At 46.2% G+C, this 27,897-nt stretch overlaps 1 protein-coding gene across 1 annotated transcript; it reads left to right on the top strand.

Moving 5' to 3' along the window:
* Positions 1-27,818, top strand: ACTL6B (actin like 6B). Its single transcript, XM_060282316.1, has 14 exons — positions 1-71; positions 5,255-5,331; positions 6,746-6,911; positions 7,996-8,096; positions 8,286-8,383; positions 10,720-10,814; positions 11,791-11,897; positions 14,523-14,612; positions 14,927-14,988; positions 18,602-18,716; positions 19,806-19,886; positions 21,069-21,164; positions 25,661-25,747; positions 27,093-27,818. The coding sequence occupies exons 1-14, from the start codon at positions 47-49 to the stop codon at positions 27,171-27,173; spliced, it is 1,281 nt and encodes a 426-aa protein (XP_060138299.1). The 5' UTR covers positions 1-46; the 3' UTR covers positions 27,174-27,818.
* The last annotated feature ends 79 nt before the right edge of the window (positions 27,819-27,897 follow it).

Here is a 27,897-nt window from a genome sequence, read left to right as displayed (position 1 = left end):
AGCCCAGAGCATTGCAAAGGGGCGCTGGCGCTGCCTCGGAGCCGCGATGAGCGGAGGGGTCTACGGAGGAGGTAAAGGCTATGTGTCGGCATAGGCGTTGCAGCTGCTTGGCTTGGGGGGGGGGTCCCCGGCAGCCCCCAGCCCCCCACTTCTGGGCCCTGCATGCGTTTGGTCGCGGGATGCCGGGTACCCCGAGGAGACCCTACGCCGCCAGCATCCCAGACCGCCTCCACTCCACCCCAGCAACAGCTGCATTCCAGCACTTGGCTGGGCATCTGCCGAGGGTGCTACGCCCCCCACCCTGCTCGTCGCTCAGAGCTGTGGGCTCCCTCCCTCCCTGGCCAGCCACTCCGGAGGGCAGTGGAACTGCGGAACTCACTGCCTCAGGAAGCAGTGGGGACCACCAAGCCAGAGGAGGAGGAGACCAAATTCACGGAGGAAAAGAAAAGCCTGCAAGGGCTCTGCTCTGCCTCCACCGCAGGAGCGGAGAGTTGCTCCTGCTGCTGCGCTCCAATCCTGCTTGCTGGGTTTCCCACTGAGGCAACTGGTTGGCCACTGGGAGAAGAGGATGCTGGACTAAATGGGGCCACTGGCCTGGTGGTCCAGCAGCCTCTTATTATGAGAAGGGTCATTATGCATCGTCCAACTCGGGTGCCAGCCTGGTCCTGAGTCAGATCCATGTCGTTTTTAGTGTCCCTGCTGGATGCGACTTGGCTCGCTTCTTTGAGCTGCCTGATTCCTTGGGTGTTGGTTTAATGGGGGCACCAAAGGGTCGTTTCCCTGCTTCTGCTATGCTGATGGTTGTAATTACAAGGCACCCCTTGAGGTGCAGGTCTTTTCAAGCTTTTATCTCCCCCCTTCCTTCGCTGCCTCCCCTGAGTCAGATTATAAATTGCAAGCTCCTTGGGGCAGGGGGCTCGTCCTTCGGCAAAGTACCATTGTGGCAATATTTGGCACAATTGGTTAGAGTGTGGTGCCGATAATGCCATGGTTGTGGGTTCAATCCCTGTATGGGACAGTAGCATATTCCTGCATTGCAGGGGGTTGGACTAGATGTCCCTCAGGTTCCCTTCCAACTCTACAGTTCTATGATTAAATGATTCCATCCCTCCAGTTCTATGTTTCTCAAACAAAACAAAAAAAATCAGGCATAAACAGAACCAGAGGTTGGATGCAGAATAGGATAAGACTCTATTCAATACAAACCCACAGCTGCTTAGCAGACCTTAAATGTTGGCAGTATTTAAACCAGACTTTGTTTACCGGGTGCTTTCCAGCTGTTTCGTACTACAATTCCCAGCATAGTGCCCTGGGTGAGGCTGATGGGCGTTCAGGTTCAAAACCTCTGGTTGGAACCAGGTTGAAGAAGTCTCCATTATAGGTTTATAAGTTAATTAATTAGGAAAATTGTGCATTCTGGATCGAAGGCGTGGACAGAACTTTAAAGGCTGGTATAGACTAGTTTTTTTAAAAAGAAATCTGCATTCTCTTTTTTTATAATTTTTTAAAATTAATTTTCACATTTAAACATTGTCACCATATACACCATAACAAACAAATGCAATTAAAATAGAAAATAAAACATTTTCACACCTTATCAAATCAATATTTTGGGATTCCTCCGATCACCTGACTTCCCTCCTTTCTCTCCCCTTGTTCTTTTATATTCTCTTATATTGTACATGTCTATAATGTCCTTATCCTTAATTATTTCCATTTTTGAACATTGTCCTTAATATTACAAGTGCTTTTTAAAAACCTGCTATTGTATTACCTTCTTTACAATGCTCTTGTATATATGCAATAAACATTTTCCATTCTTTTTTATATTTGTTGTCTTCTTGATTTCTTAGTCTCCTGTTAATTTAGCCATTTCAGCATATTCCATTAATTTAAGTTGCCAATCTTGTTTAGTTGGGACTTGGTCTTCTTTCCAGTCTTGGGCTATCAATGTCCGTGCGGCTGTTGTTGTGTACATAAAAAGATTTTCATATTCTTTCGGTACATCCATTCCAGTTATACCTATTGAGAAAGCTTCCGGTTTTTAAATAAATGTTATTTTCAACATTCCCCCCCCCAATTAATTATAAATCATTTCCCAAAAACTTTTTGTAACCTTACATTGCCACCACATATGGTAAAACGTACCTTCTGCTTCTTTACCCTTCCAACACTTATTATCTTTTGTTTTGTACATTTTTGATAGTTTTCTATTTTTTAAAATAATATTTTGCGGTTAATCTATCTGGACCTGGTGCTCTTCCTGTTTTTCTTGTTTAATGGCATTTGAGATTTCTGATCTATTAATTTAAAGTATTCAACTTTTCACTTGGAATTTTTGTCTATTTTGTCTTATATATCATTCCATTTCTGTTTTTATCTTCTGGTCCAGCTCGATAGAGGTCTGAAAAGTATTTGGTAAATTGTTTTCTGATCTCTCTTGGGTTATCAATCGGCATTCTCCTCCCAAGCCTGGCAAATCTGGAGCTAGACTCGATAATCTGATAAAGCTGACAATCTTTACTTGGGCTTTGCTATTTTAGCTTTGTTTTTCACCTTCTAATTTTCATCTGTTGCTATAATAGTTCTGTCTGTTTTATATACATTATAAAATGTTTTTTTTAAAAAAAAATCTACTAAAATAAAATGTATGTATTCTCATCCAACTTTGCTTAGAATCATAAAATTGTAGGGAACCTCAGGGTCATCTAGCTCAACCCCCTGGAATGCAGGAATCTCAGCTTGCTCGATTATAAATCTTGAATTCTTTTTTTTAAAGAGCACATAATAATAATAATTCATTTTTTCTTGTTACAAAATTGTAAACACATAAATCATAAAACATGACATAACTATTAATATGTGTCCCTAGGGGGGCAAAATAGTAAATATATTACTTAGTAAATAGGAAATAGGAAATATATATAGTAAATATATTACTTTACATCATGTAATAATGAGATGATTACCATAAACCAGTTAAATGAGTTCTTCAGTAAATCAGCTTGGAAAACGCACAATAATAGGAGCAAGCTAAAGAGTATTGCATGCTTAACTATGCCATATTGCGATATATGTTGTAGGTATTTTTTTATCAGTGTGCTGTTTCATTTGTATATTTAATAAAGTCACACCATACAATGTAAAATGTCACATTCCCCCCCCCCTTGCCTTGCCACCCTAAATTATTGTGACAACATTTCCAGTATGACAATATTATACCAGCGATCAACATTCATCGATTGCTATTCATTTTCTAGCTGCTGTTAATCAATGTGTTACTAATTCCTTCTTAATCGGTCCATGTCTGAAGTATATAAATTAAATAAGGCTAATGTTAGGGTTATTCGGATTGTCCGAGCTGTAATCGGAGATATCTTTTTAAAAAACAGCCTTCCGAAAATTGTTCTATTTGCAGGCATTCCCACCACATATGTTCATATGTACCTATAATTTGGCATCCTCTCCCAACATAACAGGACATCACTGGGCTTTATACATGATAGGTGCCTCAGCGATAAACACCATCCATGCACAGCTTTTAGTGAATGTTCCCTAGAAGTTGCCTGCAGACATTTGTACGGTTCATGAATTGTTCCATTTATCCTATTCAGTTTTTATATCCCAATTGGGCACAGAAAAGATACAGTGGTACCTTGGTTCTCAAACTTAATCCATTCCAGAAGTCCGTTCCAAAACCAAAGCGTTCCAAAACCGAGGCGCGCTTTCCCATAGAACGTAACGCAAAACGGATTAATCCGTTCCAGACTTTTAAAAACAACCCCTAAAACAGTCATTTATATGCCTGTTGTCTTTGTCCATGGAGTTTTCTTGGCAGGGATACTGGAGTGGCTTGCCAGTTCCTTCTCCAGGTGGATCACGTTTAGTCAAAACTCTCCACTATGACCTGACCGTCTTGGGTGGCCCTGCATGGCGTAGCTCATAGCTTCTCTGAGTTATTCAAGCCCCTTCGCCACGACAAGGCATTGATCCATGAATTGATGCTTTTGAATTATGGTGCTGGAGGAGACTCTTGAGAGTCCCATGGACTGCAAGAAGATCAAACCTATCCATTCTGAAGGAAATCAGCCCTGAGTGCTCACTGGAAGGACAGATCCTGAAGCTGAGGCTCCAATACTTTGGCTACTTCATGAGAAGAGAGGAATCCTTGGGAAAGACCCTGATGTTGGGAAAGATGGAGGGCACAAGGAGAAGGGGACGACAGAGGATGAGATGGTTGGACAGTGTTCTCGAAGCTACGAACATGAGTTTGACCAAACTGCAGGAGGCAGTGGAAGACAGGAGGGCCTGGCGTGCTATGGTCCATGGGGTCACGAAGAATCAGACACGACTAAACGACTAAACAACAACAAAACAGCCATTTAACATGGATTTTACTATCTAACGAGATCATGGATCCATAAAATGAAAGCAATAAACAATGTGCTGCAGTCACATCAGTAGCTGAACTGGGTTCCACACAGTCAGAAAAACAAAACAAAAAGTCGCAAAAACCAAAATGCAAAATAAACAGACCTCAAGTGTAGCACTCAAAACAGAAGCAAAATAAAAAAATTCCTTCAGTAGCACCTTAAAGACCAACTAAGTTTTTATTTTGGTATGAGCTTCAGGAACAGACTGGAAAGAGAAGTTGCTGAATTGGAACTCATTACCAAGCTTAAAACCATGGAGCCACCTGGGATGAACAAAGACATTGGATTCTTATCTCATTATGCATGATCAAGCTTTCTTTAGCGCCTCAGCCCTTGCTTTTTCCCCGCAGGACCAATTGCAGTCATCAGCAGTCGTTAACAGCCATCTACAGGTTTACCACTCCCATCAGCCCATCACCCATTCCCACCCACCCCACCCACCCTCTGTATATACATAAGGGACTGACTTCTGTTTCAAGTGTATCTGAAGAAGTGTGCATGCACACGTAAGCTCATACCAAAATAAAAACTTAGTTGGTCTTTAAGGTGCTACTGAAAGAATTTTTTTATTTTGCTTCGACTCAGACCAACACAGCTACCTACCTGTAACTCAAAACAGAAGCGTAACACTCAAAACGGAGCACTTCCTTCCGGGTTTGCAGTGTTTGGGTTCCAAGTTGTTTGAGTACCAAGGCGTTTGAGAACCAAGGGACCACTGGGGCAAGCTGGGCACTTTACAAGTCTCCTTAGGGGGGGCGGCATGTCACAGATCCCTCCCCAAATTCCTGAATGTAACCTATATACCTTTGATTCTTCCGTAGATGAGGTTGGGGCTCTGGTCTTCGACATTGGCTCGTTCTCAGTCCGGGCTGGCTATGCTGGCGAAGACTGCCCTAAGGTACAAGGCCCAGGGGCACCTCCCAAATACCGAACCCCCAGCGCACCTCTGCAGCCTCCCCCTCCCTCCTTTACCCCTTTGAGAAAAATGAATGGATTTGGGGACTCAGTATTGGGAAAGTATTGCTTAGCACATGGTAGAATTGCTGGATGCCACCTTAGAGTGAATATTTCAAATAATTTCTTTGGTATGGGAAATTGGAAATCCTTTTTATCTCTTTTTCCTTTTCCTTTCTCCCCCCTCCCCTATCTATTCCTCTCTTCTTTATTATATCTTTCTTTTTTAAAAAAATCGCTTTTATTGAAAGGTTTTCATGCATTACAAAGATACAAATAGTGTCTCCGTTTTCAGTTTGCAGACCCTCCAAGTGTCCCTGTTTTCCAGGGATGCCCCTGATTTAGAGAAGCCATCCTGGTTTCTGATTTGACCCTGGAATGGCGCACTTTTCCTTAGGACATCCCTATTTTTCATTGGAGAAATGTTAGAGGGTATGGTTATCTGACTCCCGAGCTGTCCGGAGGCAAGCCTGTATAGCAGGCATGGCCAAACTTGGCCCTCCAGCAGAGTTTGGGGACTACAACTCCCATCATCCCTCGCTAACAGGTCCAGTGGTCAGGGACGATGGGAATTGTAGTCCCAAAACAGCTGGAGGGCCAAGTTTGGCCATGCCTGCTACATAGGGAAGGTTTTTTTTAAAAAAAAAAAGTGTAATGTTTTATTATGTTATTATATATGTTGGAAGCTGCTCAGAGTGGCTGGGGCAACCCAGTAAGATGTGTGAGGTATAAATAGTAAAATTATCCTGATGGAATGGGACGTCCCTCTTTTCACAGTCATGAAATGTGGGAGGGTGTGAAAAGGGCGGTCCCAGGTGAGACCCCTTTCTGTGGGTTAAGGTTAAGAGCAGGCATCCCCAAACTGCGGCCCTCCAGATGTTTTGGCCTACAACTCCCATGATCCCTAGCTAACAGGACCAGTGGTCAGGGATGATGGGAATTGTAGTCCAAAACATCTGGAGGGCCAAAGTTTGGGGATGCCTGGTTAAGAGCTACCTTTGAGAGAAGACTGCATTTTCTTTTCTCTTACCATTTTTGTTTAGATGATGATGATGATGATGATTGTTGATAATAATAATAATAATAATAATAATAATAATAATAATAATAATAATATATTTATACCCCGCCCATCTGGCTGGGTTTCCCCAGCCACTCTGGGCGGCTTCCAACAGAAAAATGAAATAAAATAATCTATTAAACATTAAAAAGCCTCCCTAAAGATTAGTTTATTATTGCTTTATGGAAAACCTCTAATCAAATTTTATGGGGAAAAGAAAGGAACAGAGGGAGGCTGGAGGGGCGACGCTCCTCCCGCACCCCCCAAAAAACCCCACCCCACCTCTCTCTCTTTGCAGGCAGATTTCCCCACCACCGTGGGGCTACTCTCTCATGATGAGTCGGCGATGGAGCTGGATGGGGACAAGGAGAAAAAATCCGGCAAGGTCTATTACATCGACACCAACTCCTTGCACGTCCCCCGGGAGAGCACAGAGGTCATCTCGCCCCTCAAGAACGGAATGAGTATGGCACATGGCAGCTATGGGGGGAGGGCGAAGAGTCTGCTTCTGAATACCAGTTGTTGGGAACCGCAGGGAGGGAGAGTGTTGCTCTCGGGTTCGAATCCTGCTTGCCTGTTTCCCAGAACGGGCATCTGGTTGGCTTCTGTGAGAACAGGATGCTGGACTGGACGGGCCGCTGGCCTGATTCAACCGCCTCTTCTTATGGTCTTATGTTTAGTTGGGATAATTTATAAGAGTGGGGGGAAGGATTTTAACTCAGCTCATGTTTAAAGGCAAATCTATCATCTCCCTCTAAAATAAATAAATTAGAACTAGCATTCGGAATTTGCAAGTCCCTGTATTTTGCAATCTGCTTCTCCAACCGGCCAGCGGTTACAGAAATGCATAGCTTAGGGGGAAGGACTATATCAGTGAAAAACCACCTGCAGATATTTGTTATGTTAGGGGAAGGATTGTTTCAGAAAATGTCTACGTTACTCAAAACCGCATACAGATACGGTAAATGCGTTTGTTAGGAGAAATTTGCCCTAAATTCCAGATGAATTTCCCTGAGCACATTTTCCTTTTAACAGTTGCAAAATGAAGTAGAAAATCTGTGGGACTGAATTTAAGGTTGGTAGAAATGAGAAAATAAGAGTGTGGAAATTGGCCGATCTTCCTACCCCGATTTGGGAGTCGTTGAAACAGGGGTGAAACTGGTTTAAGTGCACAACAGTTTGTCCCCACTTTTGTTCTCCTGCACTGCAGAATCTGTACCTCTTAGCCATGAAGATTCCCCCCCCCCAATAAAAGCCCACCTTCCCCAGAAACATCGAGACGTTTCCAGGCTGCCTCAGTTGAGCTGCACCCCCCAGTGCATTGGAGTTACTGGGAAACCGCTAATGTGCATTGAAGTACATTGCCTGGCTATTCCTTTAACAGCCACAGGTGTCACTATTCCCCCACTAAACTGCACTGTAAAGAAACGTCTGATTCAGTGGGCAGCGCCCTCTAGTGGGAAGCCCCTGAAATGACGGAGAATTGTTGAAAGGGTGTTGCTGGCGGGTCCTTTCCTGAAACTGTCCGAATTCTCCTTTCTACCCCAGTTGAAGACTGGGACTGCTTTCAAGCCATTTTGGACCACACCTACAACAAGCATATCAAATCGGAGCCGAACCTCCACCCTGTGCTCATGTCCGAGGCCCCGGTACGTATCCTGCCGTGCCCTGCTCCCCCCAAATCAAAGAATCGTAGAGTTGGAAGGGACCCCCAAGAGTCATCTAGACCAGCCCCCTGGAATGCAGGAATTCCAGCTCAATAAATCCCCTGCTCCCGTGCAACGTGAAACAGCCTGCCTCTGTTTCCCTCATGCTTTGCCTCCTCTCCTCTCTTGCAGTGGAACACGAGGGCCAAGCGCGAGAAGCTGACGGAGCTGATGTTCGAGCATTATAGCATCCCGGCGTTCTTCCTCTGCAAGACGGCCGTCCTCACCGCGTATCCTAACGGGAAAGAAAGGCTGTGTCGCTCTGCCTCCCCACCCGAGGCCAGCAACAAAACAGATTATTATTATTATTATTATTATTATTTATACCCCGCCCATCTGGCTGGGTCTCCCCCGCCACTCTGGGCAGCTTCCAACAAATACCAAAATACATTAAAATATCACAGATTAAAAACTTCCCTAAACAGGGCTGCCTTTAGGTGTTTTCTAAATGTCAGGTTTATCTCCTTCACCTCCAATGGGAGGGCGCTCCACAGGGCGGGCGCCACTACCGAGAAGGCCCTCTGCCTGGTTCCCTGTAGCTTTGCTTCTCGCAGCAAGGGAACCGCCAGAAGGCCCTCGGCGCTGGACCTCAGTGTCTGGGCTGAGCAATGGGGGTGGAGACGCTCCTTCAGGTATATAGGATATTACTCTTCTAGCCCCTCTCTGTCTGCTACTCCAAAATATCAGGTGGTGGGGAGTTCCAACAGTTAACTACTCTTCTTCTTCTTCTTCTTCTTCTTCTTCTTCTTCTTCTTCGGTACACGGGTGTTGTTGTTTAGTCGTTTAGTCGTGTCCGACTCTTCGTGACCCCATGGACCATAGCACACCAGGCACTCCTGTCTTGCACTGCCTCCCGCAGTTTGGTCAAACTCATGTTCGTAGCTTCGAGAACACTGTCCAACCATCTTGTCCTCTGTCGTCCCCTTCTCCTAGTGCCCTCAATCTTTCCCAACATCAGGGTCTTTTCCAAGGATTCTTCTCTTCTCATGAGGTGGCCAAAGTATTGGAGCCTCAGCTTCACGATCTGCCCTTCCAGTGAGCACTCAGGGCTGATTTCCTTAAGAATGGATAGGTTTGATCTTCTTGCAGTCCATGGGACTCTCAAGAGTCTCCTCCAGCACCATAATTCAAAAGCATCAATTCTTCGGCGATCAGCCTTCTTTATGGTCCAGCTCTCACTTCCATACATCACTACTGGGAAAACCATAGCTTTAACTATACGGACCTTTGTCGGCAAGGTGATGTCTCTGCTTTTTAAGATGCTGTCTAGGTTTGTCATTGCTTTTCTCCCAAGAAGCAGGCGTCTTTTAATTTCGTGACTGCTGTCACCATCTGCAGTGATCAAGGAGCCCAAGAAAGTAAAATCTCTCACTGCCTCGGTACACGGGTGCTGTGGTCTAAACCACTGAGCCTCTTGGGCTTGCCAATCCCCGTGACAGGGTGAGCTTCCGTTGCTCAGCCCCAGCTCCTGCCAACCTAGCAGTTCAAAAGCACACCAAAAAGTGCAAGTACAGTGGACACTCGGGTTGCAAATGTGGTCTGTACAGGAGGCATGTTTGCAACCCGTAGCGTTGCGTCTGCGCATGTGCGGGTCGCAAATCCAGCGCTTCTGCGCATAGTGCGGTTTAGTGCTTCTGCGCATGCACGGGCGCCGAAACCCAGAAGTAACCCGTTCTGGTACTTCCAGGTTCGGCGCGGTGCGCAAGACGAAAACACGCAACCTGAAGAAGCCGTAACCCGAGGTATGACTGTAGATAAATAGGTACCGCTCTGGCGGGAAGGTAAATGGCATTTCCGTGCGCTGCTCTGGTTTCGGTGCGCCAGAAGCGGTTTAGTCCTGCTGGCCACATGACCCGGAAAAACTGCGGACAAACGCCGGCTCCCTCGGCCTGTAAAGTGAAATGAGCACCTCAACCCCAGAGTCTGCAACTGCACTTAACCGTCAGGGGTCCTTTACCTTTACCTAATAATAATAATAATGGTTTTCCCAGCCACTCTGGGTGGCTTCCAACAGAAAAATGAAATAAAATGATCTATTAAACATTAAAAGCCTCCCTAAACAGGACTGCCTTCAGATGTCTTCTAAAAATTTGGTAGTTGTTTTCCTCTTTGACATCTGTTGGGAGGGCGTTCCACAGGGCAGGCACCACCACCGAGAAGGCCCTCTGCCTGGTTCCCTGCAACTTGGCTTCTCGTAGCGAGGGAACCGCCAGAAGGCCCTCGGCACTGGACCTCAGTGTCCGGGCAGAACGATGGGGGTGGAGACGCTCCTTCAGGTATACTGGACCGAGGCCGTTTAGGGCTTTAAAGGTCAGAACCAACACTTTGAACTGTGCTCGGAAACGTACTGGGAGCCAATGTAGATCTATTACCGTATTATTATCCTCCTTCCTGAAATCAAGGGCGCAAAAATGCTTGCAGCAGCAGCTGTCCGAGAATTCCAGACAGGGAATCTTGAAGATGCCATTGGGAACTGACCTGGGAGCTGACCAGCATGCAAAGTACCCCCCCCCAAACCCAACCCCCCACAGTTTTACTTGCTGAAACCTTGACTCCCGACCCCCAGTTTTGCAAATGGACGGAGCACTGGTCTCGTTCTGGACAGTGGAGCCACACACACCACGGCCATCCCAGTGCATGACGGTTACATCCTGCAACAAGGTTGGAGGAGGGATGCTTATTTTTTGTGATTGCCTTTTTATTTTTGTACTTGCACGTTTATTAAGAAAAGCATATGACACCTGTGCTCAGAGATGTGCACTGCTTGCCCATTTGTTACCAGGCAAGTTCAGGGTGTTGTTATTGTTATGTTATTGTTATGCAAAGCCCTTAACAGCTTGGAACCAGTTAACCTGTGTAAGGGGCCTTCGATGATGATTGCATCTGTACTGGGTATCCCCAGCCACGCTGGGCGGCTCCCAACAGAATATTAAAAACATGATAAAACGTCAAACATTAAAAACTTCCCTAAACAGGCCTGCCTTCAGATGTCTTCTAAAAGTCAGATAGTTGTTTATTTCCTTGACATCTGATGAGAGGGCATTCCACAGGGCGGGTGCCACCACCAAGAAGGCCCTCTGCCTGGTTCCCTGTAACCTCACTTCTCGCAGGGAGGGCACCACCAGTGGCCCTCGGCGTTGGAGCTCAGTGTCCAGGCAGAACGATGGGGGTGGAGACGCTCCTTCAGGTATACAGGACCGAGGCCGTTTAGGGCTTTCAAGGTCAACACCAACACTTTGAATTGTGCTCGGAAACATAGTGGGAGTCAGTTTAGGTCTTTTGGTGTTTTGTGGTCTCGGCAGCCGCTCCCAGTCACCAGTCCAGCTGCCGCATTCTGGATTAGTTGTAGTTTCCGGGTCACCTTCAAAGGTAGCGCCACGTAGAGTGCATGGCAGCAGCCCTGTTACTATTAATAAGAGTAACAATATTAATAAGTGTGGGTTGAGAAGGAGCGATGCATGGGTGCAAAGGATTCTGGGAGGTGGGAGGCGAGGTGGTTCTGTGGTCTGGGAAGAGGATGCAGAGAGGAGGGGATGGAAGAGAGGCAAAGGGATCGTGTTCAGCAGGAACAGGAAGCTCACAGCTCTCCCTGCTTCATTCCTTACTTCTTTTCCTCCCTCCCTCCCTCCCCTTTCAGGAATCGTGAAATCCCCTCTGGCTGGAGACTTCATCTCCATGCAGTGCCGGGAACTTTTCCAGGAGATGAACATCGAGATCATCCCTCCCTACATGATCGCTGCCAAGGTGGTATTGCCCCCTTCCTGTTCCGTCACTAACCAGAGTCGGGGACGGGGACCTATGGCTTAGATGCAGCATCTCCCTGGTGCAGAATTCCTGTCAGTGTCCCCAGGACGCAGGAGAGCTGGAAATGGAGGCCTTGGGGAGGTGACGGGGGAGAGAGCAAGTAGTCCAAAACAAGGCACTAGCTTGAGGAAGGCTGGCGTATAAATTTTAAGTATATACCGGTAGCTTACAAACCTTGTGCACCCTGGAGTGAAACTTTAGGCACTGATCTAGACCAGAGGAAAGAATCCTGCCTTAACAATCAATTTTGCTTGCTCTGTCGCTAAGAACTAACCAGCCTCTTTGACAAGGAGCTCTGTATATCTCTACAATCTGCACCTATCCAAATTTGTCTAGTTAAAGAGTTCTTCCTTCCACTTGGCCCGGGGTCAGCAAACTTTTTCAGCAGGGGGCCTTTCCACTGTCCCTCAGACCTTTGGAGGGGAAAAAAGGAAGGAATTTTGGAGGGGGGGGGAAATGAACGAATTCCTATGCCTCACAAATAACTCAGGGATGCATTTTAAATAAAAGGACACATTCTACTCATGTAAAAACACACAAATTCCCAGACCGTCCGCAGGCCGGATTGAGAAGGCGATTGGGCCGGATCCAGCCCCCGGATCTTAGTTTGCCTACCCATGCACTTGGCTTATGCAGGAAAAATCAGATCTAGGGCTATTGGAAGTGCTCGTCTAACACATACAGTCATTGAATTGTAGAGTTTGAAGGGACCCCCAAGGGTCACCTAGCACAACCCCCTGCAACACAGGAATCACAGCTAAAAAATCCCAGTCAAATGGTTCACCAACGTCTCCTTAATAAACCTCCAACGAGGTTTATTAACCTTCCGAGGAAGTCCTTTCCTCTGTCAAATGGTTCTTACTCTCAGAAAGTTCTTCCTAACGTTTAGTCAGAATCATAGCTGCCAAGTTCCGGACGTAAAGATCCGGGATCGGCAGCGCGCGCATGACCGGAAGCTGCGTGACGCAACTTCCGGTGGAGCTTCGCCCTTCTATGGGCACCAGATAATGGCGGCGCCAGCGCCGGAAGTCGCTTCCGCGCATGACCGAAAACACGTAAAAGCGAGTTCCGGCGCCAGCGTCGCCATTTTCTGGTGCCCATAGAAGGGCAAAGCGGCACCCGAAAAATGGCCGCCGGGCCGAAGCCGATTTAAGGGACAATACCGGGATTTTAACCTAAACGGGAGACCGCCGGGAAACGGTAAGAAAAAAGGGGTTTTCCCAGCTGATACGGGATACTTGGCAGCTATGGTCAGAATCTCTTTCCTTGTCATTTGAATCTGTTGGTTCCGGTCTTCCTTTCTGGGAGCAGCGGAAGACAGGCTTTCTCCGTCTTCCATGTTACAGCCCTTCAGATATCTGAAGATGGCTATCCTATGCCCCATGATATTCTTTTAAAGAAGCTGGTAAAATGCGGGCTAGACAATGCTACCATTCAGTGGATTTGTAACTGGCTGACTGACCGAACCCAAAGGGTGCTCATCAATGGCTCCTCCTCATCCTGGAGAGAAGTGACTAGTGGGGTGCCACAGGGTTCTGTCTTGGGCCCAGTCTTATTCAACATCTTTATCAATGACTTGGATGATGGGCTTGAGGGCATCCTGAGCAAGTTTGCAGATGACACCAAATTGGGAGGGGTGGCTAATACCCCAGAGGACAGGATCACACTTCAAAATGACCTTAACAGATTAGACAACTGGGCCAAAGCAAACAAGATGAATTTTAACAAGGAGAAATGTAAAGTACTACACTTGGGCAAAAAAAATGAAAGGCACAAATACAGGATGGGAGACACCTGGCTTGAGAGCAGTACATGTGAAAAGGATCTAGGAGTCTTGGTAGACCACAAACTTGACATGAGTCAACAGTGTGATGCAGCAGCTAAAAAGGCCAATGCAATTCTGGGCTGCATCAATAAGAGTATAGCATCTAGATCAAGGGAAGTAATAGGTTAAGGGGTGATATGATAGCCATGTTCAAATATATAAAAGGATGCCATATAGAGGAGGGAGAAAGGTTGTTTTCTGCTGCTCCAGAAAAGCAGACACTGAGCAATGGATTCAAACTACAAGAAAGAAGATTCCACCTAAACATTAGGAAGAACTTCCTGACAGTAAGAGCTGTTCGACAGTGGAATTTGCTACCAAGGAGTGTGGTGGAGTCTCCTTCTTTGGAGGTCTTTAAGCAGAGGCTTGACAGCCATATTTCAAGAATGCTTTGATGGTGTTTCCTGCTTGGCAGGGGGTTGGACTGGATGGCCCTTGTGGTCTCTTCCAACTCTATGATTCTATGATTCTATCACCTCTCCAACTCCTCCATGCTAAACATCCCCAGCTCCTTCAACCATTCCTCATCAGGCTTGGCTTCCAGACCCCAGGACATCCCTTGGTCTCCCTCCTCTGCCCCACCTTCCAACTTGTCAACATCCTTCTCAAATTGTGGTTCCCCAAAGAGGGAGGGTGGAGTGAAAGGTTGCTCCTGGGGAAATAACAGCCCATGAAGAAAAGTCTGCCAACTCCCCCCTCCTTTTTAAAATTCTCTCTCCCCTCCCTTTGGTCCCCTGCAGGAGCCGGTCCGTGAATGCGCACCCCCAAACTGGAAGAAGAAGGAGAAGTTGCCGCAAGTCAGCAAATCGTGGCACAATTACATGTGCAATGTGAGAGACCTCGCTGGACCTCGCCGGGGTTCCTTGGGAAGGGGCAGTGGGAGAGAGGAGCCTGGAGAAGACCGAGAGCTGGGGATTCAGGACTCCTGGGTCCCTAGAGAGAGGGGGAGGGGGCGCGATTCTGAGAGCCAGGACGTCTGAGGGTGGGGGGGGTTGGGGGGGGGAGGTGTTAAGAGATGACAGCCTGTTGCCAAAAAAGAGGACCTGCATGTCTGAAAGCTAGGACTAGGACCTGGGAGAACAGGGTTCAAATGAATAATAAGTCCTCTTTCTTTACTGCGTTGCTAACCCTTCACCCCCACCAGGAGGTCATTCAAGATTTCCAGGCTTCTGTGCTGCAAGTTTCAGATTCTCCTTACGACGAACAGTGAGTATCTGGGATGGGTTTGGTGACCGGGGTTTGTGTGTGTTGGTGGCGGCGGCAGGGGGGGGGGCTGTTGAAGCAGAGAGGGCTTAAATTTGGCTGTCCACCTCGGAGAATCTATTGCCTCTGTCCAACTTGGCTGTGGCGACTCCTTCCTTTCATCATAGAATCATAGAGTTGGAAGAGACCACAAGGGCCATCCAGTCCAACCCCCTGCCAAGCAGGAAACGCCATCAAAGCATTCTTGACATATGCCTGTCAAGCCTCTGTTTAAAGACCTGCAAAGACGGAGACTCCACCACACTCCTTGGCAGCAAATTCCACTGCCGAACAGCTCTTACTGTCAGGAAGTTCTTCCTAATGTTGAGGTGGAATCTTCTTTCTTGTAGCTTGAATCCATTGCTCCGTGTCCGCTTCTCTGGAGCAGCAGAAAACAACCTTTCTCCCTCCTCTATATGACATCCTTTTACATATTTGAACATGGCTATCATATCATCCCTTAACCTTCTCTTCTCCAAGCTAAACATACCCAGCTCCCTAAGCTGTTCCTCATAAGGCATCGTTTCCAGGCCTTTGACCATTTTGGTTGCCCTCTTCTGGACACGTTCCAGCTTGTCAATATCCTTCTTGAACTGTGGTGCCCAGAACTGGACACAGTACTCCAGGTGAGGTCTGACCAGAGCAGAATACAGTGGTACTATTACTTCCCTAGATCTAGACGCTATACTCCTATTGATGCAGCCCAGAATTGCATTGGCTTTTTTAGCTGCTGCATCACACTGCTTACTCATGTCGAGTTTGTGGTCTACCAAGACTCCTAGATCCTTTTCACATGTACTGCTCTCAAGCCAGGTGTCTCCCATCCTGTATTTGTGCCTTTCAATTTTTTTTGCCCAAGTGTAGTACTTTACAATTCTCCTTGTTCTCTCCACTCTGGGCAGCTCCCAACAGAATACTAATAATAATAATTTTGAAAAAGCGATAAAACATCAAACATCAGGGCAGTCTCGAGCAGGTCGGGCGCCCTGGCGCTGAGGGGCAGAGATCGCTCCGGTGCCCCTGCCCTCGCAGGGCGCAGCATGGTTTCCGCGCCGCGCCACCGGGGCTCTACCTAGAGCCGGCCCTGTCAAACATTTAAAACTTCCCTAAACAGGGCTGCCTTCAGATGTCTTCTCAAAGTCAGATACAGTAGCTGTTTATTTCCTTGACCTCTGATGGGAGAGTGTTCCACAGGGTGGGTGCCACCACCAAGAAGGCCCTCTGCCTGGTCCCCTGTAACCTCACTCCTCGCAACGAGGGAACCGCCAGAAGGCCCTCGGAGCTGGAGCTCAGTGTCCGGGCAGAACGATGTGGGTGGAGACGCTCCTTCAGGTATACAGGGCCAAAGACATTTAGGGCTTTCAAGGTCAGCACCAACACTTTGAATTGTGCTCGGAAACATCCTGGGAGCCAATGAAGGTCTTTCAGGACCAGTGTTATATGGTCTCGGCAGCCACTCCCAGTCACCAGTCTGGCTGCTGCATACTGGATTAGTTGTAATTTCCATAGAATCATTGTAGAGCTAGAAGGGACACCCAAGGGTCATCCAATCCAACCCGCTCCTGCAGTGCAAAATTCACACCCTTTCCTTGGTGGCCACGCTCCTTATAATCTGCTCCATCTGACCTTTCGGAAACCCTCCTTTGCTGCTTCTCAAACTCAGAGGCCTCTGAACACTTATTTATTTATTCCGTAAAATTTACACACCACTTTATCATGGAAAGAGAACGTCAGAGCGGTTTTTCAAAAAACAAAACAAAACAAAAACGAATCAAGAAGATTATGGATGGTGAAGAATAAATGACAACAATATAAAACTAGATTGAAACGTGCACGAGATTTCTAAACACATGGCTTGTTGTTGTTTAGTCGTTTAGTCGTGTCCGACTCTTCGTGACCCCATGGACCAGAGCACGCCAGGCACTCCTGTCTTCCACTGCCTCCCGTAGTTTGGTCCAACTCATGTTCGTAGCTTCGAGAACACTGTCCAACCATCTCGTCCTCTGTCGTCCCCTTCTCCTAGTGCCCTCAATCTTTCCCAACATCAGGGTCTTTTCCAGGGAGTCTTCTCTTCTCATGAGGTGGCCAAAGTATTGGAGCCTCAGCTTCACGATCTGTCCTTCCAGTGATCACTCAGGGCTGATTTCCTTCAGAATGGAGAGGTTTGATCTTCTTGCAGTCCATGGGACTCTCAAGAATCTCCTCCAGCACCATAATTCAAAAGCATCAAATTTTCAGCCATCAGCCTTCTTGATGGTCCAGCTCTCACTTCCATACATCGCTACTGGGAAAACCATAGCTTTAACTATACGGACCTTTGTCGGCAAGGTGATGTCTCTGCTTTTGAAGATGCTGTCTAGGTTTGTCATTGCTTTTCTCCCAAGAAGCAGGCGTCTTTTAATTTCGTGACTGCTGTCACCAAAATTCATGTTAAATGGCTGTTTTAGGGGTTGTTTTCAAAAGCCTGGAACGGATTAATCCGTTTTGCATTGCTTTTTATGCGAAAGCGCGCTTTGGTTTTGGAACGGACTTCCGGAACGGATTAAGTTTGAGAACCCAAGTACTGTACAACTGTATAGAAAGTCAGAATGTATAGCTTATTCACTCGTGTCAGAGGAAGGTTTAGATTTGAGGGAGGCAAAAGGACGGCAGTTTGGGGACAAAGTGGAGGTGACCCTTCAGTGCAGACACTACAAGACAGAAATAGATTTGCATCACGATGTGGGGAGTCGAGTTTCTCCTGTGGAAACTCAGCGAAAGAAAAGACAGGGCAGCCAGGTAGCAAGAACGACAGAGCGTCCCGTGCTACTTGGGAGACTGACACAGCAGCACCTTTCTTGGACACCTTAGATCAGTTTTCCAGATCTAAGGAATCACAGACTTGTAGATTTGGAAGGGGTACCCAATGGTCATCTAGTCCAACCCCCCGAACCCCAACTCATCAATTTGCACTTGAGTTCAGGAAGGATCATGGCAGCCGTCCTTAACAAGGTGACCTCCATGGCGGGGTCGTCTGAGGCTCATGGGTGTTGTAGTCCAATGCAGATGGAGGGTTAGGGGAGGCTGGAAACCCCCCACAAAATAAAATCAACAGTGAGGAAAATTAACAACACAATAGCGTAAGTTGATGCGAAGTTAAAAGACCAGTAGGCTCAAAAAAATCCCAACAGATTGAAACTTGTGCCAGCTCAGTTGGTAGAGCACGAGATTCACGAGAGAGACTCTTAACAATGGGGCGATGGGTTTGAGTCCCACGTTGGGCATAAACAATAACATTTCCAGAAGGCGCCAGAAAAGCGTACGGCAAAGGGGCCTGGCTAACTGTCAAGAGGCAGGGAGTTCCAAAGGCACGTCTGCTTACAAATCGCCCACCCGACACAAAAATATGTATGTTCCCTGGAGGGCAGACCTGGTCTGGGATGGCTCTCTCTGCATCCAATGCAGGCTTCTCTCGACCTAGTGATGCCCCCCCCCAGTTGTTTTGGGACTCCTGGGGAGGTCACCAGTTGGGGGGTTTGCAGGTGGCACAGACCCCCTTTTTCCTTCTCCCAACCCCTCGCCCTCTTGTCCCGAGCAGGGTGGCCGCACAGATGCCCACCGTCCACTACGAAATGCCCAACGGCTACAACACAGACTACGGGGCAGAGAGGCTTCGTATCCCCGAGGGGCTTTTCGACCCCTCCAACGTGAAGGTGAGCGGGCAGGGGGGCCAGAAGATGAAATAAGGAGCGAGGCAAGGACGGGGAGTTTGCGCCCGCTCCTACTTACTGATTTGCTTTCGGAAAATTTGCGCACCGCTTGATCGCAAGAAACAAAAACCCACCTCAATGCACACAGAGGCTTGGAGCATGCGCAGAGTTCCGACAGAGGAACGGTGCAATCCCAAACATAGCGACTCAGAAGCAATTACCATTGAAATCAAGGGGGGTTCTGCCAGGTCAGGGGGCGCAAGGAGGGGTGTAGCCTCAGAAAAACATTTATTGCTTATTCAGAATTAAATTTATTTGTGGGGGGGGGGAGCCGGAAATCAAAGCGGTTTGCAGAAAAGCAAACAGCAAACTGATAATACTGTGCACTAAGATTATCTCTAGGAAGAACTAACAATAATTTAAGATTCAGGTAGGTAGCCGTGTTGGTCTGACGCAGTTGAAACAAATTAAAAACTTGTCCAGTAGCACCAAGTGTGCATGCACACGAAAGCTTATCGAAAGCTTATACCCAGAACAAACTTAGTTGGTCTCTAAGGACAAGTTGGACAAGTTTTTAACAATAATTTAGCACTTCTGAAAAGTTTAAATAGAGTAAAAATGGGTTAAAAACTGTGTCAGCTTACTAAACATCTGGACGGCCTCAATGCTTTCAGCAAGCACCGATGCGAGTAGGGTTGCATGGGACCCCCAAGGGCCATCTAGTCCAACCCCCTGCAATGCAGGTATTGCAGCTGAAGAATCCCTGGCAGATGGCCACCCAAACTCTGCTTAAAAGCCTCCAAGGAAGGAGAGTCCACCACCTTCCGAAGAAATCTGTTTCCCTGTCAAACGGTTCTTATTGTCAGAAAGTTCTTCTTTATGTTTAGTCGGAATCTCCTTTCTTGTCACTTGAAGCCTTGGGTTCGAGTCCTAGCCTCTGGAGCAGGAGAAAACTAGCTTGCTCCGTCTTCCATGTGACAGCCCTTCAGATATTCAGAGGTGGCTATCCTATCCCTTCTCAGTCTCCTCTTCTCCAAGCTAAACACCCCAAACTCCCTCAATCTCTGCCTCTCTGTCTCTCTCTCTCTCTAGGGCCTGTCTGGGAACACAATGTTGGGGGTTGGCCACGTGGTCACGACCAGCATCGGGATGTGTGACATCGATATCCGGCCAGTGAGTTGTGTCCCCTCACCTTAACTCTGCCCCCCTCCTAGTAGGGGATGCGGGTGGCGCTGTGGTCTAAACCACATCGGAAGGTCGGTGGTTCGAATCCCCGCAACGGAGTGAGCTCCTGTTGCTCTGTCCCAGCTCCTGCCAACCTAGCATTTTGAAAGCATGCCAGTGCAAGTAGATAAATAGGTACCACTGCGGCAGGAAGGTAAACGGCGTTTCCGTGCGCTCTGGTTTCCGTCACGGTCCTCTGTGCGCCGGTAGCGGTTTAGTCCTGCTGGCCACGTGACCCAGACAACTGTCTGTGGACAAACGCCGGCTCCATTGGCCTGAAAGCGATATGAGCGCCGCAACCCCATAGTCGCCTTTGACTGGACTTAACGATCCAGGGGTCCTTTACCTTGCCCCCTGCTAGGGTTTCCGGTCTGGGGCCAAGTATTTGTGGGTTTCTGAGGCAAGAGGAGCTGGCCAGGGAATGCGCAAAACCAGTACACCACCTTTATTTTTGCTCCGCTTCATAACGCTTCTGGTATATTCTGCGGTTGCAAAAACAAAAACAAAACCAAAAACATAGAAAGGAGAATTCCTGGGTGCCAAGATCCAAGTTTGGGGCGCGTTCAGTACTCTTCAGTGAGGGAACCCTAGCAGATATTTGTAGTCACAAAACACGCAGCAAAATGAAGCATGGAAATATAGGCTGTTAGACTTTTCCGATATCCCCTCTTCCCTTAGTATGGAAAGAGACGTTCAGTAAGTTGTTGTTTTGTGTGTTTTTTTAAAAAAAGATGCTTTGCACGACCCACAAAGAAAAGTAATAATGCAATAAAATTCAAAATGGTGATTGTGCTTTTATTCAAAATCCAATTAAAACTATTCAAGTTAATTCAACAAAATGGCTGGACTGCCTCCAGTGACAGCCATTTACACTTGCAGCAACCCCCCCTTGCCTCTTGGTACCCCCCTAGGACACCCCACTGCCCCCCAGGGGGGCGTTTTGACCCACTTTGGGAACCCCTGCTCTAGGGGGTTAATGGGATGGAAATGGCAGGGGAGTTGTTGACCGGACCAAGGAGACCCACAACACGATGGTTGGGGAAAGGCAGATTCCTCCGAGTTAAAGGAACTCGAAGGTGCCCCCCCCAAAAAAAACCGGCTGCTAATATAACATCTATCCTTTCTCCGAAGGGTCTCTATGGAAGCGTCATCGTCACAGGGGGAAACACTTTGCTGCAAGGCTTCACGGATCGCCTCAACCGGGAACTCTCTCAGAAAACGCCACCGGTGAGTTTGTGTGCGTGAGTGAGAGAGTGAGAGAGAGAGAGAGAGAGAAAGAGAGAAAGAGAGAAAGAGAGAAAGAAAGAAAGAAAGAAAGAAAGAAAGAAAGAAAGAAAGAAAGAAAGTAAGAAAGAAAGAAAGAGGGGCTTCGGAGTCACACAGAGCTCTTCAGCAGGCAACATGGAGTCACAGAACGGCAGAGTCTGGTGGGATCAGGGAGAGGGGAATGTCCTGGCCCATTCGGTTGAGAGGGGGAGACTCCAGGGTGTCAATTGCTTTTTGTTAGGAGATCTAGATTACAGTCCCAAATTCACCCAAAGAAAAAGTTTAAAGGTACATTACCCAAAAAACCAGTCCTTTCTGTTGGGGATAATTCAGACTAAAATTCCCAGGTGTCAAAAAAGACTATTTGTGTATGCCACTACTGCGGCCCATGTTTTGTCAGCCCAAAAATGGAAAACAAGTGAGGTCCCAACTAAAGAAGAATGACCACTTAAGTTGACAGAATATGCACAACTCGCAGACTTAATATATAGAATGAGAGAACAAGAAGAACATACGTTGAAAGAAGATTGGAGAAGGTTTATTGCAGGGGTCAGCAAACTTTTTCAGCCGGGGGCCGGTCCACTGTCCCTCAGACCTTGTGGGGGGCCGGACTATATTTTGAAAAAATATATATGAACCTATGCCCCACAAATAACCCAGAGATGATTTTAAATAAAAGGGCACATTCTACTCATGTAAAAACACCAGGCAGGCCCCACAAATAACCCAGAGATTCATTTTAAATAAAAGGACACATTCTATTCATGTAAAAACATGCTGATTCACGGACCGTCCGCAGGCCGGATTTAGGAGGCGATTGGGCCGCATCCGGCCCCTGGGCTGTAGTTTGGCAACCCCTGGTTTATTGAATATATGGGGGGGGGAACTGTGTGCACTCGAAAATGCTGGCAACATTAAGATAAATTCAACAGTGTAAATAAGTTTTGATGGGTGTAAGAATGGAATACTGAATGGTTTAGTTTTTTGTAAAATATGCAGGGATTTATGATATGCAAAATGAACCATGGAAAAACATCGAGGGGAATTTTTTAAACGGAATTAGAACAATTTACAATGAACAGTCAGCGAAATTAATAATCAACGGGGAGATATTGGAAGATCTAAAAATTAGTAAAGGGACCCGACAAGGATGCCCACTATCGCCCCTACTTTTTGTATTGGCGATAGAGTGTCTTATCAAAGACATAAAAGAAGATAATAATATAAAATGGTTAACAGTTAAAAATAGCATATTTAAAATCAGAGCGTTCGCTGATGACATTGTGATCATACTGGAAGATCCGGCAAATTCAATCCCGCTTTTAGAGGAAAAATAGGAAAAATATGGAGAAATCGCAGGGCTAAAAATCAATAAAGAAAAGACAAAAATAATTACCAAAAATATAAAAGGAAAAGAATTAGAGGATATGAAAAAGATATTAAAATGGGGAATAGTTGAAAAAGTAAAGTATCTGGGTATAAATTTAACATCTAATAACGTAAACTTATATGAAGAAAATTATGGGAAGGTTTGGAAGCAAGTTAAAAAAGATTTAGAAAAATGGGGAAATCTAAATTTATCAATGTCAGGAAGAATAGCCTCCATAAAAATGGCAATCTTACCGAAATTTCTTTTCCTCTTCCAAATGCTGCCTATAATTGGGAAAATTGAAATTTTTGAACAATGGAGGAAGGAATTAAGTAAATTTATCTGGGGAAACAAAAAACCGAGGATCCAATACCAGCTCCTAACCGATGCCAAAGAAAGAGGAGGTTGGGGAGTGCCAGATCTCAAAACCTACTATGCAGCAACAAGCCTATGTTGGATAAAGGAATGGATCATACAGGAAGATAAAGATTTATTGGAGTTAGAAGGTTTTAGGAATGTGTTGAGCTGGCACACCTACCTGGTGAAGGAGAGAGAGAGAAGCTATAAAGAGTTTACAGATCACATTATAAAAAGGTCATTACTGAGAGTTTGGGAGGATAATAAAAAAATCTTAGAACCAAAAACACCCTGGTGGGCCTCCCCATTTGAGATGACAGCCATTAATAGAGGGAGAAAAGAAGGGAAGTGGAAAACATATCAAGAGATAGTTAGGAAAGAAGAGGGAAATTATGTATTGAAATCACACGAAGAGATTAAAAAGGAATGTACAAGCTGGCTCCATTACAACCAGGTCCAGAGTCTCTTCCAATGTCATAAGAAAGTGGGATTCCAAGAGGGGAAATCAAAATTACAGGAACTATTGATTGAAAATGGGGATAAACAAATTACTAAATTATACAAATTTTTGTTAGAATGGAATCTAAAGGACGAGGTAGTTAAGAACGTAATGGTGAAATGGGCGCAAGATATTGGTAAAACTATATATTGTACACAATGGGAGGGACTCTGGAATGAAAGTATGAGATTTACAGCCTGTACGGCAATAAAGGAAAATATGCTAAAAATGATTTACAGATGGCATTTAACCCCAGAAAAACTACATAAAATATACAAGACAGGATCCAACAAATGTTGGAAATGCCAAGAAAAGATAGGTACATTCATGCATTGCTGGTGGCATTGCAAAAAAATACAAGAATTTTGGAATGGGATCTATGAGAAATTAAAAAGTATTTTAAAAATAACATTTGAAAAGAAACCGGAACTATTTTTGTTGAGCATGTTACCAGAAAACATCCCTAAAGAGAAGAGAAATGTAATATTGTATGCAGGAGCTGCAGCAAGGATAACAATAGCACAAAAATGGAAAGGGGAAGAGGTACCTTCAATTCAGGATTGGTTAATTAAAGTGATAGAATACATGAATTTGGATAAAATGACAGCGGCCGTAAGGAATGTAGCAAAGCAGAGAATACAAAAGGAATGGAAACCAGTGGAAGATCACCTAAAGAAAGAGGGTTTGAATTGTGAATTGGTAGTTTGTCTAATTTAATTTAAGGATTGCTTAAAGAGAAAATAGGGGAAGTAATGGGAGAAGAGTTACCCACAAAGGGTGGGAAAATAAAGAAGAGGAAGACAGGGAAAATTGAAAACGGTGAGAAACGGTATATCAACAATCGGAAGTACTTTTATTTATTCTTTTATTCTTATATGTATATATACATATATCCATCTTTTTTCCCCTCTTTTTTCTTTCTTTCTTGTCTCCTTTTGCTTCTTTTCTTTCCTTCTTTTTTCTTTTTTTTCTCTCTTCTTTTTTGTCTTGGTTCTGTTCTTCAGAGTTTTGGTGTATAATTTGGTGTATATATTATTTGCAGCTATATTTGTGTTTACTTTTTTTGCGTTGATTTGGTGGATTATATGGTTTGTATATGGTTTGTATGTATGTAACTTTTAAAAAAATAAGAAATAAAGCTTTTTAAAATCTTAAAAAAAAAATGAACCATGGAAAAAGAAGGGAAGTCGTTGATCTTTTAAGGATGTTTGAATGAGCATTCTAAGCTGTAAAACAGAAATAATAATAACCCTAATTAATAATAATAATAATGAGAGAGAGAGAGAGAGAGAGAGAGGGAGAGAGAAGTATTTGGGGTCCTTAAGAGAGCCAAGGAGAGCGCAAAATATGGTCTGAAGCTCAACATCAAAAAAACCAAGATCATGGCCACTGGTCCCATCACCTCCTGGCAAATAGAAGGGGAAGAAATGGAGGCAGTGAGAGATTTTACTTTCTTGGGCCCTTGATCACTGCAGATGGTGACAGCAGTCACGAAATTAAAAGACGCCTGCTTCTTGGGAGAAAAGCAATGACAAACCTAGACAGCATCTTAAAAAGCAGAGACATCACCTTGCCGACAAAGGTCCGTATAGTTATGGTTTTCCCAGTAGTGATGTATGGAAATGAGAGCTGGACCATAAAGAAGGCTGATCGCCGAAGAATTGATGCTTTTGAATTATGGTGCTGGAGGAGACTCTTGAGAGTCCCATGGACTGCAAGAAGAGCAAACCTATCCATTCTTAAGGAAATCAGCCCTGAGTGCTCCCTGGAAGGACGGATCGTGAAGCTGAGGCTCCAATACTTTGGCCACTTCATGAGAAGAGAAGACTCCCTGGAAAAGACCCTGATGTTGGGAAAGATTGAGGGCACTAGGAGAAGGGGACGACAGAGGACGAGATGGTTGGAGCTACGAACATGAGTTTGATCAAACTGCGGGAGGCAGTGGAAGACAGGAGTGCCTGGCGTGCTCTGGCCCATGGGGTCACGAAGAGTCGGACATGACTAAATGACTAAACAACAACAACAACAACAACAACAACAACAAGAGAGCCAAGATGGCTTCAGGATTGTTCCGCATACTAAAACAAAGTGCCTGGTTTTTTTCACTGAATTTTTCCTAATTTTGCCTGTGTGCGCACATTATTGTCATAACACCGGTTAGTTTGCAGAGGGCAGGACAAGACTGTTTTAACATCTGCAAACCCCTCTTTTCTCTCTCTCCGCATCCTGCAGAGTATGCGCTTGAAGCTGATCGCCAGCAACAGCACCATGGAGAGGAGGTTCAGCCCTTGGATTGGGGGCTCCATCCTGGCCTCTCTAGTGAGTCTGGGGCCCTGGAAGCTGTTTTGGGTCAAAGGAAGAGGAGGGGTGGGGTGGGGAAAGCGGGTGGGAGGCTGGGAGCCTGGACTCCTGGGTTCTCTGGAGAACCTTTAGAGCAGGCATCCCCAAACTGCGGCCATCCAGATGTTTTGGCCTACAACTCCCATGATCCCTAGCTAACAGGACCAGTGGTCAGGGATGATGGGAATTGTAGTCCAAAACATCTGGAGGGCCGAAGTTTGGGGATGCCTGCTTTAGAGGCCCTAAGCACTTAAAAGATGTTGGTGCCCCCATGTATATCTACCCTGTTTCCCCTATTTTAAGACATGGTCATAAAATAAACCACAGCAGGATTTTTAAGCATTCAAGGAATATGAGCCATACCCCGAAAATAAGACATAGTGATAGGCACAGCACCAATGCCGGCCGCGGCAGGAGGAGAAGGAGGAGGAGGAGGAGGAGGAAAAAAATAAGACATCCCCTGAAAATAAGCCATAGTGTTGTTGTTTTTGAGAAAAATAAATATAAGACGGTGTCTTATTTTCGGAGACACATAGGTAATTCAGAATATAAACAGCAATGACTTGTAGAATAAAATTTCGTTTTTCGAAATGAAACAAAATTGACAGATTTGTAGATCATTAATCACTATTATTCTCCCTCCCTCTCATTTCATCTTTTGTGGGGACTTGGGAGGGGGGGGAGAACCGGGTTCAGTTGCACCATATGGTCCATGGGTTAGTGTTAGGGTGAAGATTAGGGGCAGCTGCCCCCCCCCCAAGCTATGCCCATGATCTGGTCCATGGACATTTATGAAAGTCTGGGCCACGCCCACTCCCAACGTGATTGGCTGTCTAAACTTCCAAGCTGCGAATCACGACTCAGAGTTCAAGGGCCAATGGCAGAGGCCCAAATCCTGAAATGTTCTGTGATTGGACGACGTGTATCGAATCAGAACACAGGAGCTCAGAATCCTTCGTCCAGACTCAAGCTGAGGCAGAGACCCACTGAATACATAACACCAGGCATCCCCAAACTTCAGCCCTCCAGATGTTTTGGACTACAATTCCCATCATCCCTGACCACTGGTCCTGTTAGCTAGGGATCATGGGAGTTGTAGGCCAAAACATCTGGAGGGCCGCAGTTTGGGGATGCCTGCATAACACCCCCTCCCCTTGGCTTGTTTTGCTCAGGGTCTAATCCAGCCTAGGGAACCGGGATACGTGGACTAGGTGCTGGTGTGTGTAGCTCAGGGGTCTCTGAGTTTCGAGTTGGGGGCCTGGGAGGGAAGACCCGGACGCCTGGGTTCGTTTCCTCTTCTCCTTCCTCTCCTTCTCATTCCCAGGGCACCTTCCAGCAGATGTGGATTTCCAAACAGGAATACGAGGAAGGGGGCAAACAGTGCGTGGAGAGGAAATGCCCCTGAAATGGGTGGGCAGCCCACCTCCCCCTTTGCCCTCCCTCTCTCCCCACACCCCACCTTGTGGATGCTGCAGCCCCTCCCAGCGACTCCCTCCCTTCGAAACGCACCCCGGATCTGCTCCGCGGCAACCGAGGCTCTTCGCCCTCTCGGCACCTTCTCCCCTCTCCAAAGAACCTGGGTGTCCTTCCGAGCCCCCCGTTTGCCCCCCGCTCCAGAGAAGAACCCAGGAGTCCTGCACCCACCGACGCCTGTGCCAACATCTAAGAACGCAGAGACGAAGAAGCGTGAGAGGGTAGATTTTGAGCTCCTGTATCGCTGAAGAGACGGGAGGTTTTTCTGATCCCAAAGTCCTGAAGGACAGCCTCTCCTTCTCCTGCCCGTGTGATGATTCCTGCACCGCAGGGGGTTGGGCTGGATGACCCTTGGGGGTCCCTCCCTGCTCTACAGTTCCCTAGGTCAAGGCAGAGGGGTTTGGAGGAGGTCCTCAGCGGGCGCTCTGCCTCTCCCCCTTCACCTCCCCTTGTGCTGTTTTATATGTAAACCTGGGTGGATCTATTTATTCAATGGACTGCTTCTTCATGGATTGACATTCTTATTCTCCTTTATTTTGTTTTATTTTTTATTTGGGTGTCGGAAAAATAATAAATGTGTGAGGTTGTGTTTTTGTAAAAAAAAACAAAAAAACCACCCTATTATTCTCTTGCCTGTAAACAGTAGCATTTATGAT

This window comes from Zootoca vivipara, chromosome 13 (genome assembly GCF_963506605.1).
Source record: "Zootoca vivipara chromosome 13, rZooViv1.1, whole genome shotgun sequence".
Taxonomy (NCBI): domain Eukaryota; kingdom Metazoa; phylum Chordata; class Lepidosauria; order Squamata; family Lacertidae; genus Zootoca; species Zootoca vivipara.
Note: the sequence above shows the minus strand (reverse complement) of the source record. Positions and strands in the feature narration are given on the sequence as shown.

Excerpts from the sequence above, each read along its gene's own strand:
- ACTL6B (XM_060282316.1), top strand. The coding sequence starts at position 47 with ATGAGCGGAGGGGTCTACGGAGGAG. Across the intron at positions 10,815-11,790 it reads CGGTTACATCCTGCAACAAG|GAATCGTGAAATCCCCTCTG; the intron begins GTTGGAGGAGGG and ends CTCCCCTTTCAG. Across the intron at positions 21,165-25,660 it reads TCTCTCAGAAAACGCCACCG|AGTATGCGCTTGAAGCTGAT; the intron begins GTGAGTTTGTGT and ends CGCATCCTGCAG.